The sequence below is a fragment of the Acanthochromis polyacanthus genome, chromosome 4, assembly GCF_021347895.1.
Source record: "Acanthochromis polyacanthus isolate Apoly-LR-REF ecotype Palm Island chromosome 4, KAUST_Apoly_ChrSc, whole genome shotgun sequence".
NCBI classification, from domain to species: domain Eukaryota; kingdom Metazoa; phylum Chordata; class Actinopteri; family Pomacentridae; genus Acanthochromis; species Acanthochromis polyacanthus.
In genome coordinates, this window is record NC_067116.1 from 21907986 (window position 1) to 21927564 (window position 19579).

General features: G+C 40.8%; 1 protein-coding gene across 2 annotated transcripts in view; it reads left to right on the forward strand.

The window, feature by feature from the left end:
* Window positions 1-18294, forward strand: part of dennd1b (DENN/MADD domain containing 1B) — a 107080-nt gene extending 88786 nt beyond the window's left edge. Inside the window, exons 17-22 of one of the 2 annotated variants that reach the window (XM_051946689.1) lie at window positions 1434-1469; window positions 1939-1995; window positions 3445-3534; window positions 11691-11773; window positions 12102-12324; window positions 13162-18294. In XM_051946689.1, coding sequence (XP_051802649.1) covers window positions 1434-1469; window positions 1939-1995; window positions 3445-3534; window positions 11691-11773; window positions 12102-12324; window positions 13162-13974 — 1302 coding nt within the window. In that variant the 3' untranslated portion in view covers window positions 13975-18294. Of the gene's footprint in view, window positions 1-1433; window positions 1470-1938; window positions 1996-3444; window positions 3535-11687; window positions 11774-12101; window positions 12325-13161 lie in introns of both variants that reach the window. The other variant, XM_022209179.2, reaches the window with a different exon arrangement.
* Window positions 18295-19579: the final 1285 nt, after the last annotated feature.

Consider the following 19579-nt stretch of genomic DNA (forward strand, 5'->3'; position numbering starts at 1 on the left):
TTTTTTTCTTGAGTTATATTTAATTGAAAGCATGATTGACACGACTCAGTGTTTGAAGTCTTGGTGTTGCCTTTGGAATGAAGGCGCTGCCTGGATGTACAGATCCGGCTCGAGTGCAGTTTGGTGTGAAGCGGCGCGTGCAGCAGGACAGTGGAGACAGACAGGGAGGGAGACAGAAGTGATTTGACGTGACAAGACGTCCTCCGACATGACATGTTGATCTGGCAGCAAACACAAGCGTGAACCAACCCAAGAACATACGTCTCTCCCTCCTTCATCTCTCTCCGGCTCTTTCCTCCTCTCCTTTTCTTCCCTTATCTATCTGTCTTTATCTCTCTCCCTTTTCTTCATCTCTGTCATAGCCCCCACCACTCTCTCTCTCTCCCTCTCTCTCACTGAGTATCTCTCCCTCTCCCTCCCTCTCTCCCCACGCCGTCAGCTAAGGCTGAATTAGTTCTCTAGAGTGCTCTTCAAAGGTTTGTTAAAGTTCACATTTCCTGACTGACAGGGATCTATAAGAGGGGCCTTCACCTCGGCCCCTCTCCTCCTCTCCCTCTGCCAACTTCTGAAACGCTGTCTGCCATTTACTCTGTTTAGCCATTTAGCTGATGCTTTGTGCTTACACTAAAGACCAAACAGAGAGAAAGGGAGTGAGACGCCAAAAGAGAGAAGCAGCAACTCGAAGAGAGAAAAGAAGAAAGGCACAGAGAGATATTGGGCACCATAATGTCAGTCTGCACAGCTCAAAGTAGAAATCAATCACATACAGTCCCTTCCATCACTGTTTTAGGCTGCTTCTAAATAAAAACCTGAATGCTGTGAATCGCGCAATTTATCACGACTCGGTGATGTGATACTTTGTCTGGTGTCACCACTTTTTACTGAAGTTGTATTATAAAACCATTAGCAAGCTGCAGAGCCGTGGTTGTGCTTTGAAAATGATTCCTGTGGGGACTGATTAAGTATTGATAAAAATTCTGTACGTTGTTGTGTAACTTGGTGCAAAATCTGATCAGGAAAGCAATGCATGTGCCCACCTGCTATGCTATAAATGAGGCAACAGTCTGTTCAAATACTGTTAAATGTCAGTTTTTGTTAGATTTTAGTTTTAGCTTGCTCTGAACTGTTAATAGGGCAATTTAAAGAGAGCATTGCAGTAAATGTCAACAACAAAAGCATCATTACCCAGCGCTGTTTTCATCTGTATAGCAATACTTAACCTAAAAGAAAGATTTGTTTGAATGTTTGCATATTAGTCGAAACTTGGGGGAACCCAGTAGCTTAATGCTTAACACACTTACTTCCTGAGCAGTGGATTCATAATCCGAAACCCAACTGGCCAGACCACCCATTGTTCTATCAAAAAAAGGAAAAAATATGTTTCCCAATGCGCCTCTAAGTGACTAACAAACAGTGTTCTGTGTCCTTTCCAGAGAGGAGGAGCCCTCTTCAACACAGCTGTCACAAAGGTATTTTAAATTACAGAACTCCTTAAAATGCTTAAAGCCTAATTCATTGTTTTCTTTCCTGGTAAAAAGAAATGTAGAAGTAGACCTCAGATGACATTTAGTGGCTTATTTGGAGAATGCTCATCATTTTTGCTTGAATTAATTGAATACATGAAAATTACCTCTAAAAACCTGTCTGTTGTAATTGGCTGCTGAGCTAATGGGAGATTGTTCCCGCCTAGTGAATGTTTGATGAGCAGTGCCGTGTGGTTATGTGCCGTACAATAGGTGGTCAGGGTGCCCTTTCATGTTATCGCCTCCTGTTAGTGTGCGAGGCTCTCTTATCCAGCCTTTTGTCTCCGTGTTTTTGCCACTGGGATCAAAGCATTTCTTGATGTTACATGAAGCCGGAACAGAATGTTAATGCAACATGTTTTGATTAGTAATCTGTGTGTGTGCGTGTCTGTGTGTGTGTTGTTTTCCCTCCTAGGCCAAGGTTCACGCCAAGAGGGGCATCCGGGACATTAAGGGCAGACTTAAAGCAAGGGTGAGCTTCGTGAACCTTCACACCTCTCTGACTCGCGTGCTCTGAGAGGCTTGCAAACACACACACACACACACACACACACACACACACACACACACACACACACACACACACGTACACATAATTCGGTTCTGAGGCTCACAGACAGACACATGCCTCCCTCATAGAAACAGACAGGAAGGCTGCTTTACATGTAGCGTGTGATTCTGACGTAGGGGCCTTTTAATGACTGTTGAAGCCTGCTTAGCGCTTTGTTCAGGGCTGTACATTTTTAACCAGCGCCCCTCTGGCTATGGCCTGTCATGTCATCCGAGCCCCGACCCTTCTTTCTCTTTTATTGTCTGCATATTTCATCAGTGAGCCTGTGATTTCCTCAAAGCTAATGTAACGAGGTGTATGTTTCCATAAGCCTGATGGATTTGAAAAGGCAATAGCAGTTTGATCTGTCAGTGGGAAACTGAGGAGAGAGGGCACTGATGATGAACAAGAAGCATGCACTCTGTTCTGCACTGTGTATCCGCACACAAACACACACACACACACACACACACACACACACACACACACACACACACACACACACACACACACACAGGAGGCAAACAGAGGTGCAGAATTCTATTTGATTTTGAAGTTAAACAGATTTCCTGTTTGTTCAAATGAGAGATCATCCTCTGATAGCTCATGATCTGCAGTGCGTTTTTGTTGCTGCCTGCTGCAGACTGATAATTTGATAAATGTAAAGGGACAAAAATATTGAAATCAAACTGATCAGAGATGATTAGCATGGTTCTTTTTGTCATAACTTGATAGAAAAAATCTCTATATCTCTATATTTTACTGTTGAAAATCTCACAAAATCTCTGAATGCAATATTTTGTCTCTAGTCTTTACTCCCATGTTTTTGCCTCTGAGGACAAAAAAGCCACTGTGTGCTGTAGTTTTTTATCGAAATGTATTTAAATAGGAACATATACTGCATTTGCTGGTGACTATTTTGTGCAACTGATTTGGTTAGTTAATATTTTCTGCAGCAGGAGGATTGACTCCCGATTAACTGCAGCAGCCATGTTCATTTGAGTGAAAGTGTCACCAAATCAAACTGTGTGGCTCACTTTTACAAACCGTTTTAACAATAGAGCTCGATGACACTGAGGGATACGCTGCTATGACTAGACAAATAATAAGAGACGATAATGAGATTTGTTGAAAATACAAAAATTGCAGACCTCCAGGAGACTGATCTTTTACCCTGTAGTTTTGTGTTTGTGAAAAACGGCAGCAAACTGGACAAAACCCTTGACGTTGTTATAAGTTATTGAATGTGTGGTGTGTTTCTTTTCCATGAATGTAGATATAAATGTTATCCTTCAGATAACACATACTTTAGTCAGGTTGAGTCATTTATAACACAGAAACTCAAAGATTTATGTTCATCTTCTCTCTCAGGAAGAAGAGGAGGAGGGGATGATGGTCTGTGCAGGGTCTCCCACCAGCACCAAGAGCTTGTCTCCAAGGAGACTGCAGAAGATGAGACGGGTATGATACACACACACACACACACACACACACACACACACACACACACACACACACACACACACACACACACACACACACATATACACACCCACAGATGCACATCAGTAAATGAGTTAACTACATTTACACTGACTGATCATACCAGAGCTCACTTTTCACTTGACCGACACTGATTCAGTCTTCCACTTCTGTACTCTTTTCTGTCCATTTTTTGTTCTTATTGCTTCTTCTCATTTCCCCCCCTCCTTTTTCTATCCCCAGATCTTTTTATCTCCATCCCATCCCGTCTTTCTCCCTTTTCTCCCCCACCTCCCCCTATCTCTCTCCCCTCTCTCTTCTCTTGTAGCAGCTCTTGGAAGTACAGTAGTTTGTCAGGGTGCCAAATGTAATGATAAGCATTTTTTCTTTTCAACACACTCATGTTGTACATTCAGTATTTTCCTCTGAACAGCGCGGACAGTCGAAGCAACTCATCTGCTGGTCAGCACTTCCTCTGAAGAATTTGCTTGTGCACCATAAGTGGATAGCAGGTTTTTTCTTTGTTGTGTGCAGAGCTGGCATGTGATGTGCGAGCTCATAAAACACACATTCATCAATAATATTTGTGGAGAGTTCAGAATGTTTTTATAGTTTAATTATAAGACACTGTTGTGTAGCGTAAATGGAAATGCATACAGCCTCAGGGATCCGAGTTATGTCTCCCACCTCATATATACAGTAAACCTCTGCAGTCCCAGCTGGAGCCTTTCCACCTCTTGCTAAAGTGGACTCCCAATTCTGCATAAGAAAAAAAAAAACACACACACACACAAAAACATGCCGGCATGCACACAGTGACATTTTGGTCACAGTCATGTAAGAGTGTGATTAGGAGAGGTTGTGCTGTCTCTAATTAGCGTTGTGTTCCCTGTGTGTGTGATGAGGCTGGAAAGTCGTAGCGCAGAGGAAGGTGTGACGGCCGGGGAGAGGAGAGGAACGGCAATTAGGGCTTTTCTAAAGGCCTCCTCGGACACCCTCCCCCCAGCGCGCACACAAAGACGGGCCAGCGCACACACAGATTAACAGTTAACATGCAGCTGATGTGCACCGCGCACACACACTTTATGCAGGATATACATACACTCACACCCCTGCTCATGCCATTGAGGCCTGCTCATTGCCACAGTAACGGGTCCCTGGAGACCACTGAAGGAGGGACACACAGGACACAGGATAGCATGTCCCACAGCACTGCTTTTGTGTGTGTGTGTGTGTGTTTATATAGAGTCAATCAGCTTCTCTTTAGCCATTGTTCTGGTTTTTCATTATTGCTCATAGTTCAGACCTAGATAGTTTATTTTATAATTACACCATAGCATATAATACCCTGTCAGTATATTACTCTAAACCGTACATATTGAAGCCCTTTGCAGACTCTCTTGGGTTTGGTGTCTAAAGTTTGATGACCCAAGATTCTTCTCTGTCAACTGAGACTGAAAATGAGGAGCCAAGAAAGTCTTTATAATTTATGGCCTTTCAGTGTGCAGCAACCCCAAAAAGACTGAAAGTCTTCAAAACATTTGATTGGAAATTGTCGTAAATTGTAAATGCTTGCAGTTTTTTGTTGGTTTTCAGGATAGTGATGTTAATTTTTTTTATCCCCCACAAAACAAGGGAAATGACTTAGAAACTCAAAACAGGAGGAAAAAAAATCATTCACACACTCACAAAATATGGATTCTTGTTTCAGGAAGACTGTTTTTGTTTATAAAATACCCCAGCAAGACTATTTAGCAAGTACATAATAAAATAGACTCCTTCTTGATGTTTTTTTGGAATAGCTGCTCTGTATGCTAGCATTATATTTACTTTCACCTGATTGTTTATTGCACATTTACATTTCAGTTGGAGAAAACATACCTATTGTTTTTACTCTTTTCATTCTTTGCGCCTTTTTTCTCAGCCTGCTTCCTATAAAATGTTGATGCTGTTGTTCTGCCCACAACTGTCTTGACCAGGTGTTCCTTGCACGAGAAATTGATCTCAATGGGACTTAACCGGTTAAGTAAAGGTTAAGTAAAATGAAAAAAAAAAAATACAAAAGGCACCTTTATCCACATACCTCCCCTATTGCCCGTGCCCACACACAGCTTCCTATTGCTTGGCTGCCCTACCTTATTCTTTACTCATCATTTTTAAATAAAACGTCCCAGCCCGTCTCTGTGGACGAACCTGCAAGATCTGGTCTCTGTCCACAAATACAAAACTTGCCTCAACCTTGCAATGGCAGTCTTGAATTTTTAATATTAAAAATATTGCTCACCTAATTCGCCTAAAATAAGAAAAGGAGTATTGCTTTTCTTGAGCTGATATTGCACACCAATTAGATCAGCTGGGCTTGAGTAAATATTGGAGACACCTCTCATTGTTAGGCAGTAAAATTCAACACAGCAGCACAATAACTGCTTTCAATTAGTTTCATTTAAAAACGAACATTATGACTATAATGAAGGTGGGATTTGCTGCATTAATTTCAGTTTGATGTACCTAATAAACTGGCAGTTGTATTCAGAAACTCAAAATAAAAAAAGGAAGCTAAATTCAACAGAAAAAGAAACTTTTGGTTCAGGAACGATGCTTTTTGTTGAAAAAGGAAATCTGTAAATAAATTAATAAATAAATAAAGTTTGAGTTTATAAATCTAGCAACTATTTAATAAAATGAAATTTTTTTTTAAAGTTTCATGTAGATTTTGTAAAACGGCTACACTCAATATCATTAATTTACTTTTTTGACCAACAAGTGGAATCAGCATGACACTAAAAACGATCAACAAAAACTCCTCATGCAGTCAGTATTAAGGTATTTATCAGATTTGCACCTCCACCAAATTACATATTTTTAGTTGTATCTTCAGTTATAGAAATATGTAGATATTTACATGTGTCAATACCTTTAACCAAGTGACCAACAGAGTCTCATTCACCTGTTGGATAAATCCAGAAATGCTGTTGTCAGACGCACCAAGAATGTGATTTGATTAGAGACATTCCACACTCATGTATGACAGAAAAAGCCTGATACATTTTTATCGTTCATCCTTTTTTTTTTTTAAACAAACATCTCTATGTGTGTCCTTGAAATGAAATGAATGATCCTGGAGAGGCTCCTTTAATTAATCATAGCAAAAATAATCAGAGTTTTGAAATTCACATTCTATTTGATCAGCCAACACATGTACCAAAGTGGAGATGCTGCTGTCATATGCATTCATATTTCAGCTGTATCCGGCGATGTGGGTGATTTGTAGTGTTTGGTGAGCGTGTTGATTAAGAATGTAGGAGTAATCCTTTCGTTTGACAAAAACAAGACTGAATTGGACTGCTGACTTCTTGTCTGATACAACAAACAACCATTGTTCTGGCTCCTGTATGGTTTTGTGTGTGAGCGGCAGATTCTGTTTAAGATTTAGTGTGTGTGTGTTTCTGTGTTATTGTGCTGTAAGCATCTGCAAAATAGAAAAGAAAGTCTGTACCTCGACCCTTTAGTGCATAAAGGTGGATTTGAGTGTGTGCTCGGTGTGCACGCAAACACGCATGCTTTTAGCAGTTTGCCTCAGGTTGGAGGCAACAGAATGACAGCTGTTAAGAGCGCAGAGGAGAGCAGAGGTTGGGACAGTGTTATGGACAATGACAGCCAGCAGGCTTGTGGCCGGGCTCAGCCCCAGGCTCTGGACTCTTCACCTGGTGAGGCAGGAGAGTTGCCAGCCTGGAAAACAGCTCAGGTTGAGGGGAAACAGGGAGACAACACAGATATGAAACAGAGGAACAAAGTCACATGGATACCTAAGTAAAGGCTGCGGTTTGGGGTGAGTGTTTGTGCTGCAGCAGCAGGAGGGAGTTCATGTATTCATGGCCAGCGGACACACATGTACACTGTTGACACGACTCGTGAAGTGTATTATATTGGGAGAAATGCACGTTATCGTCTTGATAAATTCAAGATGAATCATTTCTCTCTGAACATTTTTATGCTAACGTGAATTTATAATGCGATGGCATTATAAATACATGTTAGCTCATAATATTACATAGACATTATGAGTTTATAATGTTCAGTATATCATTTAAAATGCTTTAATGTGGACAATATGGATACTTTGTGTATTAGTATATCAATGAACTGTAGATTATAGAGTGTGTTTGACATAACTCATTAATTCCATTTTTGATGCGTATTTAAGTACAATATAGCTCATAATGGTAATAATGTTCATAGTAAGAACAATATTGTGGATAAATGCTGTTAGGTCGATAGTTAGCATGCGTCACAGGGTACTTTAAGTGTGCTGGCTCTGTCCATTGCTGCGTGAGTGTTTTCATGGTTATTTGTATGCATTTGTACTCTCCACTTCGCTTAGTTTCTCCCCTCTTCAGAGATCAACCGACCTCTTGGCTGAAACCAAAGTGCCATCTCCTGGCAGCTTCAAAGTACTGCACCCCACCCATTCACAGAAAGACACCTGGTGATTTTACTGGATGAGTTTGGTTTGCTCTGACAGAATGAGCATAATGCACATTCTCCTTCTTTTATATGGCTCCTGTTTTAAGCGGAAAGGAAGCAGGCTTTCAGCAACAGCCAGTTGGACAGAGGAGCAGTAGATCTCTCCTCAAACGCTTTCCCCCTCCTTTTGAGGGAGCAGCTCTTAAACAGGCAGACACAGACTTGGCCGTACTTCTGCGAAGGCTTTGCTTCTCCCCAAGGTTTGTTTGCATTTTACCGGCATCTCTTTACGTTCTCTGCCAAGCTGTGAGATCAGAGCCCACTCAGAAATACCATATGAAATGTATAATGTAAGACCAGCTATTAAAGTCCACTAGCATTTGGCCCAGTCACAGAGAGGCATAGCTGTTCCAACTAAATGGTCATGCAGGGAAGGAAGACAAGAGGGGTGGAAAGTTTGTTTCTCCAAATACAGCTACTAAAATGGATGGTGATCACTATTTTCCCCTCATAACCACAGAAATTAAATGATTTTTTTAAGCTAATCTAATCTGAAGATGTTTTCTAACATGTATTTCACACCTTTGTTTATCACACCAGGAGAGCCAGAGTGTAAAAGGTTCAAGTGAAGGACAGCTCAGTCGTGTCTACAGTTCTACATTCATTTGCCCTCGTAGTTGATGTTTTTACACATCTAAAGCTTTAACTGAATTAAGGCAGATCCTTTTTGTTCTTTAGCCAGCTTCTCAAAGACACAAATCAAACTCATAAAAAGACAAAAAAAATGTAAAAAAATAATAGTGTGTTCCCCTCTTCAGTTTGCATGAGATGTTAAAACTTTTCGGTTTTTAATAAACACAAGATGTTTCTCTGCATCTTCAAAATCCTGGATCGAGTTAGTTTTACAGGAATAACGTGACAATTTTTATTATTTTCATGACTCCTGTTTCCTCCCGACTCTCTCACTGTCTGCACTCTGTACAGTCTCAGTCATGGCGACGAGGTGAAGAGGAACGAATGGAGAGCCACACAGATAGAAATGGTGACATCTGTCACTGACAGCAGAGTGATGGAGGCAGAAAATGAGAGACGGGGAGGCATGGAGCGAGAATCACTTTTTCATTTTCACCTTTCAGCTTCCCATTAGTCGACAGCGAGAAGCTAATGAAGGAGCAGTATGATAATCTGTTGTTCTCCAATTTCATGCTTTCCACTGTCCTGTCAGGCCTGGGGAGATATGGGATGGTGACAGAGCTGTCACAGCTTTAACAGGAGACCTGTTTGCACTGGTTGAGAATATCTCATTGTGAATGTCTCTATATTTGTGTTGTTGTTTACATTGACATACAGTGCAACTAATTTTAGATCTCAGATTTCTCTGCTGTCGTTGGTTTTGACAGCTCTAGAGAAGCAGTAATATTATGATGAAGTAACTGGCAAAGGCGCACTTTGTATCTGATTACCAGTAAAATGAATGCAATATGTTGGCTGTTTTTGAAAAGTGCGACAAACCGACTCCTGCGCCAAATTTGTCGTAAAATGCTTGGTTGTTGTAAATAGTTTAATCTTAACTGTTGCGCTAAAGGGTCACAGTGAAGAGAGGGAATGACAAATTGATAAAGCCGTGAAGTGAGGTACCATCCATTTACTGCTCCCTGTGGAACTTCCTTTGAGTAGACGGCACCAAAGCTGTAACTGAGATCAGAGGGCCAGGCTTCATGACCTGTGTCTGGTTGTGTTTGGGTTCACCTTGCTTTAATAAACACCTAGACGCAGAGAGAGGCCCTGCCTTCCTAAACACAGCCCCGCTGCACAAATGAACAGTCTAAATAACCACATGTGCCGTGAACACACACCGCATATGCTTATGTTTGTGTGCAAGTATTTCTGTCCAAAGCCGACCCTCCCCAAGTGTCTCACAGGTGCATCTCCGCTCTGCTGGCCCGCTCTGGCTGGCTGGCATGTCGGCCTGGCCCCAGATTTACTGCCCTGACACAGGAATCCATTAAAGGCTGTTTAGGGATCCCAGGCCTGAGCCCCTCTGAAATCTCTTTCATTATAGCTCCAAGCTACCATGGAAGGGGAGCGGCTTGGCCAATCAGCAGTGCCACCACATGTGTTCGTGTTTAGCCCGATGACTGAGAGGCTTAAGTGGCTACTGCACACATCTCCTTCACTGACTTTTATGGAGAAAATGGCACTTTAACTCTTTGTGTTTTTTTGTAATAGGGTGCGTATGTGACTGAGTGTGTATATTTGAGTGTGTGTGTGTGTGTCTTTCGTGGCCGAGCACAGGCCTTAAATGAGGCCAGGCCAGCCACACGTTACATTCCGCCTGTCTGGCTGGCACTGTGTCGGCTAATCAAGACCGGCTTGGTTCACGGTTCCAATACTGACCCCCTCCAACCCACCCCTCACCTCTCTTACACACTCACACACACACACACTCACACACACACACCATTCCCATCATTCTTTGGGGCTTTGAGGAATCTTTCCTCACCTCTCTACATTTCCTTCCTTCCTTTTTTCATTAATTACCATCCTCTTTCATTCTTTGGTCTCGTGTTCACCTTTCGTATTTTCTTTCTACCAAAACCACCACGGAAAAACTGTTTTTACTTATTAAACTCTCTTCCTTGTAAGGTTGTAAAGATTCTCTTTGCCAGTGATCAGCTGTGATAATGTGGCTAACGTGACTTTACAGAGAAACGTGCAGAAAACGGAGAGGTGGAGCCACGCCAGCATGAAAAAATCAGGGGAAACATTGCAGTGCCCGCTAATGGCAGCACACACTGATTGTTAGCAGTAAGATCATGTTGACTGAGCCCCATGAGTGCTTGTTTGTGTCTAAAAAACACAGACAGAAGTACAATTAGAGATATTGCCAAAAAAATAGACACAGGAGGTCAGCAGTAAAATATAAAAAGGTAAATGCAAAGAGTGTAAATTAGAAAACGAGAGATAGTGTTAACATCCGTGAACATGAACACAGTGAGAGGAACATGTGCGTCGTAGTGGAAGGCATGTTAATAAGTGGCCTGGGGCAGATTTGGGCTCCCATGGGGAGAGTCCTGCCCTGCTCTGTAAAGCTTCTGTCTCTTCCTTAACCCTCCCATTAAACACGGTACACAGGTGGCTTATTAAACCCACTGTGTCAGACAACTACAGTACACGCTGATCATTCAACGCTCTGCAGTGACAAATACAATCACATGCGCTGGTGCAAAGTATGCAAATGATTAATGTAGGCATCCATATTTTAACTCTCAAGCACCTCGCAGTTCCCAAATAATGGCGAGTTTGATAAAATACTGCAGGGGATCTTAAAGATTTTTATCCCGAGACCCAAATTTGACAAATTTAGTCTCCACCCTCAGGGTCCAGGCTCATTAAAACAAGCTATTAGTCCTGTCTTATGGGGACCCACCAGACACAGACCCACATCTTTTTTTCTTTTTTATTTCTTCAGTTGGAATCCTGAGTCGTAGTTTTATGAAAAGCTACACCTCAGCAAAACACCATATTCCCTCCAGAGTCCGTGCTTATCAGGAGTCCTATATTATTAAGCTGAGATGCTGAAACCCCCTCGGGTCCACTTTTATTGTTTTATCGTGTTATTCTAAGTGTCTAACTGCATCCACTTGCTTTGTTGTTCTCATTAACAGCAGAACTTCAACAAGTCTCCCATGAGCATGGGCCCTCGAGATCTGGGCTACGGGCTCGATGATGATGAGCTGGACAGTGCGAGCAAGTAAGTCCCTGAAGCCAATTTCCTTCGATTTGAAATATCTACATTTCATGATGTGAGAATATGTGTCAACATATGAGAACTTTGGATTGATGAATTTAAAAGTTGATTACATCTAGAAAAGTGCTCTTCCAAGCAGGCCGTCATTCTTTTTTCCTCATGATAATACTGCCCCCAAGTGGACACATTTACTAACAGCATAAGTTGATTCAAATGGCAGACAGTGGATTATTGCATAGTAAGATTAAATATTAGATTTACACTTCTCAAAGCAATCCTGTTCATCATATATGGGGATGATTAAACATTGCTCTCTCTCCTCCAAACACAGGATCTCCTCAGAGGACAGCGGTGACGTCCCTTCATACACTGAGGACAGTGATGACTCCTACTCTCTAGAATTGGACATCGACTCGTCCCGCTCAGGCCAGATGAACCTGCTGGAGGAAATCCTGGACTCTCTGAACACCACAACAATAGAACAAGGAAAGCTCAGTGCTGCCAAGAGCCTGGACTTCTTCAGGTCCATGGATGATTTGGACTACACGGCCCCGGTATGCACGAGAGGAAGACTGCTTATGATTTCTGACAGATGTTGCAATTTATTTTCCAATATCTTTTTTTTTCTTTTACATGTCAGTGTGTAATAGATTTAAATGATGTGATAGAGCGTTAACACGAGATTCCATCAGAAGTGTGACCGTCATACATCGAGGGCACCGTGAATTTCTAAAAACATCGGCATGACAAATTTAACTCTGTGTCAGACACATGTGACAAATCTAGATTGAACTGCAGGCTTTATGGTTTGCTAATTGCATTGTTTAAGTTGGGATTTTGCTTTGAAGCTATTTATTCATTCAGCCCAAATGTTTGGAAGAACCAATCATTTGTAATAGAAACATCTAACAGGAAAACTATTAGAGGATACAGTCATGTATTTAGAAGAGATGAGCACAGATTAACAATCATCTAAAAATCTAAGGAATGAAATTGTGAGCTTTTTATTTAAATAATCCCACTTCTCAGTGTTCACTGCTGTGTGCAGCTTTTTTATTATTCTACTAAAGTCTGCATGAAGTCTCATTTCTCCTACAAATCTGGATGTACAGCATGAATACATTTTTAAAGGAAGAATAAGATGATGAAAAATTTACAAAGAGCTTTGAGCAGCCTCATTCATTCAAAGTAACTTTTCCTCTGGTCTGAAGCTGACCTCTGACTTCAAGGATCTCCATCTACTGTAGAATGTCAGTAAGTTATGAGTGCATCAAAATCAATGAAGAACAAAGAGATAAATCAAGTAAACATTACATTTTAAGACACTGATCATGTCTCTTCATAAAGATGTTTGTGGTACTGATTGTATTTCCTCGTTTCTTTTTTGCCAGGCAAAGCCTCCACAGAGCAGTGATTCTAAACCTGCAGATGAGAGCAGCGATGGGGATCAGGGCGGGTGGAACATGGGTCAGGACGACAGCGCCGTCCACGGAAAACACCTCCCACCGTCCCCCCGCCGACAGCCCAACAAGAGCAGCCTGAAGGTGTCGAAAACACCGGCGACAGTTCCTGCCGTTCCCACCATCACAGCTACGCCCCCTCCACAGGACGCTGATGTCTCCAAGTCACGCCCAGACCCTCATCCTCCACCTCCAGGGCGACAACCAGAAAACCGCTTCTCCTACTCGCCCTACATGTCCCATAGAGTAACCCCCACACCGCCGTCGCCCACTTTGTCACACACCTACAGCCCCAACTATTCTCCTCTGCCAGCTGGCCGGTCTCGGACCATCTCAGACCCTCAGACCGGCTCTGAGCCTTGTCAGGTTCAGAACCAGACTGCCTCCACCAGCATCCTGAGGAGGAAGGTGCTGTCCAAGGAGACGGTGAAGAACTACCAGGAAAAGGCCCTCCAGAGGCAGGCCAGCAAGGGGCAGCGCGAGGGTCAGAGGAGCCCGTCGAGGTCAACTATGCAGGTCCAGTGGGAGAAAGACGTGTCCAAGGAGGGGCTGCTTGGACTTGGCCTGTGCATGGGTCAGGGTAAAGGCTCAGGGGCAGCTGTGGTGCAGGATCAAGGCCTCCTCGAGGAGATTGAGTCCATGTGTTGCCTCGGCCCGGTTCTGCACACCAGCCTGCAGCTCTCACAGGTTCACTGCAACAACAGTCACCACCAGGTCCAGGGAAAAGCTACAGATGAGTCCTAAGTGACGTCAAGGACTCGTGTCTGTAAACCGCCATAAAATCTTCTATTATAACCGTCTCAGAGAACAGGATCAGTTCTGACCTTTTTTTTGTTTTTATCTCAAAACTCAGCCATGAGATAAACTTCTGAACAAATCAGATGCAGGCCAACACAAACAAATAGTTTCAGAACAGAGAACAAAAGAGGATGAAATGATGCGTTGCGGTGTTCTCCATCTGTCATCTATATCCACGTTTCTAGATTCAAGATCTTATTTGTAATAAATGAGAAAGACAGCTCGTTTGGAGAATTTTCTTAAAAAATACATCAGTATTATCATACATAAAGAAATTTACCTAAAATCAGAAAGAAATGGACTTAAAACACTTTGGTTTGAAATGGAAATAAAGTTAAATAATCATTTTTGAAGCATTTAGACATGTTTAAGTGCTTTTCCTCAGCCTCGAGCTGAGGTAAAGTAGGTATTCTACTGAAATGACAGCATCATTTTTTAAAAACAAGGAAATTGTCTTGTGAACTGAGATTGTGGTGCTCAGTGACCACAATCTGAGGCCATATTACAGTCTTGATTCATATTTCACTAGTGTACTCTATGAATTTTCTCACAAACAACAAATTACTTGACAAGAAAGAGATTTTTGCAGTGAGTTTTTAACTGGGTTTCATCTTTCGGTCTGTAATCTTCTAAATTTCTGAACAACATTTCTATTTTCATATGTTGTATTTTTCATTTTATAATATATTCACATTACAGAACCCCAAAAGAAAGATGCTTGAATTCACATTTTGGGTAAATAAGTAGCCGACGGGCAGTGGAGGAGTTTTTCATCTTTGCCTGAAAGGAATTTAGAAAAGTTTGAGTCTTTAATCTGGATTAAGAAGGGACGATATCTCCGCAACTAACCATCATGTCGCTCTTTAACTCGGCGTTTTAAACATTTCACATAATCCATTTGCACTCGTGAATTAACAAATATTACTCGCTTATTACTACTTGGTACTAAAATCTTCTGATCAGAAACATTAAGACCAGATTGTTCAGACTTACAGTCCACTCGGGCCTTTGAAACTAATTACATGTTATGTGTTGTTTTTTTAATCACTATACCTTAATTGTATGTGATTTGAGTTTAATACTCTGATGTCTTAATCGATAGATACGGCAGCAGGTACTTTGTAATCGGAGTCACTGATACGGTCAGATCCTACAGCAGCTCATAGTTCTTACACCACACTGTATTCCTGTGGATCAGTAGAATAGTTAATATATATGACGAGCTGTAAGCTGCTGTTTGAATTGCATTCCAGCTAATAGGATGTAGGAGCCCCTCTTCCTCTGTCTCCCTCCTCTTCCTCAGGATCTTCATCACTCTATAAAGATGCGAGTTCAGTCAAAATTTAAAACAGACGACCTGTAAAAGCCCATGTCCATGCCTCACGTCCTTTACTTTCACTTTTCCGCTCTTTTCCTCCTGTCGTCTCTCAAATTCTCTGCCTTTTGCTACTTTCCGCACATCTAACTCTCGCTGTCCACCTTAAATACTGGGGCCAGTTCTGGCTGAGCCCATGAGGTTTGGCGTGGAGTTGGAAACGTGAACTTTAAAGGATATGGCTGGCAATACTCCACATTTTTATGATCAACAAATCCCATGGAAGGACCCAAACCTAACAGTGATTTATGCCCTTTATTCCATCCCTCTGTGGTTTCAGACTTCCTTCGCCGGTCTGTGGCTCCCAGCCTCAGAGCAGCAGCTGTTTGTTCCCACTAAACTTTTAAAACGGACCACAAATATCAGGAATAAATAGTGTGTTTGTTTCAGCTGTACATTATTAAGAAGGATGAACTCATTGCTGATAGAATCACTGTTGGTTTTGGGTTTTCTGCAGGATCCGAAAGCTCAAATTATCATCGATCTCGTTATCTTTTCGTCTGTCTTGGTTTCTTTCTGTGGCACACGAGGAAATGCAATCTGTCCGTCTGGGTTAGAGTCGCACACTGTAATACGATGCAGTGGTTGATGATTGTACTGTAATGAAGCAATATAGTTCCCCTCAGAGTCGCTACATGGATGTAATGTGCACAGTCTAAAGTATTTCTATAACAGACTCTCCTGTGGAGAGAAACGCTGCGTCCAGAGAGTGTGGCTTCCCATCATTCTCTGCGTCGCCACAAACCCAGAGAAAAGGGGAACGCTTTTTTCATGTGCTTGTGTTGGGATTATTACATTTATGGTTCGTTGTTCTTATGATTTATGCCAGACGCCAGTCGGTGCGGCAGTTTAATAGCAGCTATTTCTCCACTTTTTGAGTGCTGCTCTGCGTTAACGATTTGCTCATAAAGTCTTTGGCATGCTTCTAAAAGCCCCAAAATCAGTCCTAGTAATTCCAAAAAGAAAGGAAAAAAAAAAAAACCTGACTCCAGAACAATCTCTGCACTGGCCTTGTGCATTATAAACACTTAAAAAAAACAACTTATGTACTATGCAAATATTTAAAATCCTCAAAAAGGTCAGTTTTCTTTACCAGTAATTACTAACTATAATTCAGGATTCTACTCAATAAAAACACAGATTAGTTTCTGATGTAAGCGAGCCTCATGCGTCCCTATGAGAGTAAATAAATAAAAGACTATTGTAGTGTGTGTGAGGTGCTGAGGTGTGTAATGATGGAGTGTATGGCGTGCCTTATACAGTAAGAGTACCACCCAGTAGGATCACAGCACGGTCCAGTATTACAGGATGGAGGTGTATGCAATGTTTTCAGACCGCCTTTCACCGCAGTAACAAACACTGATCAATGTGGAGTTTAATGATGAACAAAAGCCCTGCTTGGACCTCAGAAACCAACCTGCCGTGAGCTTTGGGTCCTGGCGTTGTTTTTGTAGCTGTTTGGTTGTGAGTTCGTGCTGCTGCTCAGATGATGGTTCAGTGTTTTCTCTGCTGCGGTGGTCGGTGGGTTCTTCCTGCTTTAAGACAGGATCTCTGGGTTTGTTTTTGTAAATTAGGTACTTCCTTTGATTGTACTGTTAGGTGATTGCTTGTATAGTTTGTGCTCTTTTTATTCTTTTCTGCTTTCCTTTCTTTCTTTTTTATTTTGGACTTTGAACACTTGCTCTGAGCTAACTGTATTTAAAAAATCTCTCAGAGGAGTTTCTCTAATTGATTTCCTATCGATGACAAATTATTATTTTTAACTGAATAGACGTGTATTTTTGCTGGCTTGAGTATATTTTACATGGATAATATATGATTGGTGTTATATGTTGTATAAAAAAAAAGACACCTAATATTTGAATGTTTTAGATTTTATTTTTGGAAAGAACAAAAGAGAATATTAACAAATGTCCCATGTAGCCATTTATGTTCAGAAGCATTTGACAACTTCTAATCAAAATCCGCAGAGACTGACGCTTGCTCTACGTGGTACACCTGTTGTATCTGCATGTACGTACCTGTTTGTGCTATGATTTAGCTGGTTTTGTTTTGCAGATGTGGTCTGTTTTCGTTGGTATTAACATGATTTCAGTATTTAGCTCTTCCATCAAACTGAGAATGGTGGACGTTAACATCGGTAAACTCACTCTGCCTTGCTTTGACTATTGTGGAGTTAAATGTATCTGCAATACGTTTATTTTGTAGGAAAAGGAAAAACATTTCTGCTTTTTTGTTTAATTTTGTTTCTAGCTACTGTAAATCTAATCGTAGAAGATTGTGGGGAGAAATACTTGAACAGCCAGCTGCTGTTGAGGACGATTTGAAAAGCTTTAGTAACTCTGGTTCCTTTCACACTAATGATATACAACAAAGAAGAAATAATCGTAAGGGGATTTGCATTTCAATGTCTGCAGGCTCGTGAAAGCTAAGGGTACCGGTACTCTGCTTACAATAGAGTGTAACATTATCAGTAAATATATAGCTAATATAATTGTCCTGAAATGGCAAATTGGTAGTGAGAGGGAGGCGGCAGATTATGTAGCAGCTTTTACTGAGGTATGAAATAAAAACACAGGTTCAGCTTTACAAAGACAGAAACATCACGAATTCCCCTAAAAACCGACTTTTCCAGTGTCAGGATCAGTACGCTGAATGTTACAGTGAGCATCTTTTTCTCAGTCTCTTGTTTGAGTATTGTAATGATGATTAACTCTTTGGTATGACATTTACTGATTTTCTGATGCTGTGCACACTTGCATGTTCTCATGACAGAAACAATTGTCGTAAACAACTGAGGTCAATCTAATGTGCTATTGATGAGTAACTTGGTACAACTGCACACGATGTATGCACTGTGAACTGAAATAAATTATACTGTTTCATGCTTATGCATCTCTGGACTCTTGTTCTTATGAAACTGCTGTACTAACGGAGAATCAACAGTAATGTTCCTGCAGCTGGATGCCAAGAAATGATGAAAAATAACAGAATATAGCCATCTCATGAAGATAGTTATTTTCCATAATGAAAATACACATTGTAGCCCTAACTTTACGCCATGTAAAATTAAGGCTTGAATGTGCATTTTAATGATGTGTATTTTGGGGAGGGGGACTTTTTTAAGCCTCATGTCGTCCTGCAGGTCAAAATTGACCCATTTTAAATTTTGAAAAAATGGGGAAAAAAAATCTTTTTTTCACAGTGAAACTTCTGATGTCACATTTTTAACATTTTGGGAAGTTTTTGGTGGACAAAAAGAAATGTTAAAAATGTTTCTTAAGAACATTCACAAAAAACTCAACCAAAATCCAATTCCAACTTCACTGGATTTTGGTAGATTTTTTGTGAATGTACTCAAAGAAAATTTAGAGTTTAACTGATATGCATATGTAATCACTATAGATATTTTGAGGATTTTTTTGGAAGATTTTTACTAATTTTTTGAGTATTTGCAAGAATTTTCTTGCTAAATTTGGGAAATTTTTAAAAAAAATGAAACTTTTAAAGAATGACTAATTTTCTTCCTGCATGTTTTACAAATTTTCAAAAATTTGGGGAATTTTTTTTGCTGAATTTTGGATTTTTTCAGACAAGGAAACAATATTTTTTGGTGCCTGTAAATGAGGGCAACAGGAGGGTTAAAAGAAAGACATTTACGTGCATAGAAACAATGAAATTTTTAAAATCGTAATCAAATATCTCTAACAGATGTATGGATGGATATAATAATAAAAATGCTTTTAACAGATAACCAATGCTTATAGATATGAAAATACATTCATTCAATGTTTTTGTTGTGAAAATCTCTTCAATTTTTTGAGATATCACTAATTTTGCAGTAAAATCTATGTAGAATTATAGAACCAAGACTATTTTACCAGTTGTATGTCATTTTAGAAATATATACAGCAAAAAAATGCATTTTTCGTTGGTCACTTTTTCAAAAGAAAAAACAAACAATTATATTCACAGTGTATTTTTTAATGCACTGTGAAAATCAGTGTAATCTCATCGTTGTCTTCACTTTTGCCTTTTCCTCATACCCTGTGTTTAAGACATGGACGTAGCCTCTGGGCCTGAAACACTGAGGCCAATGTGAAAGTGCACTAAACTTTTATTCTTTCTAATAGCCAGCAGGGGGCGACTCCTGTGGTTGCAAAAAGAGGTCCTATT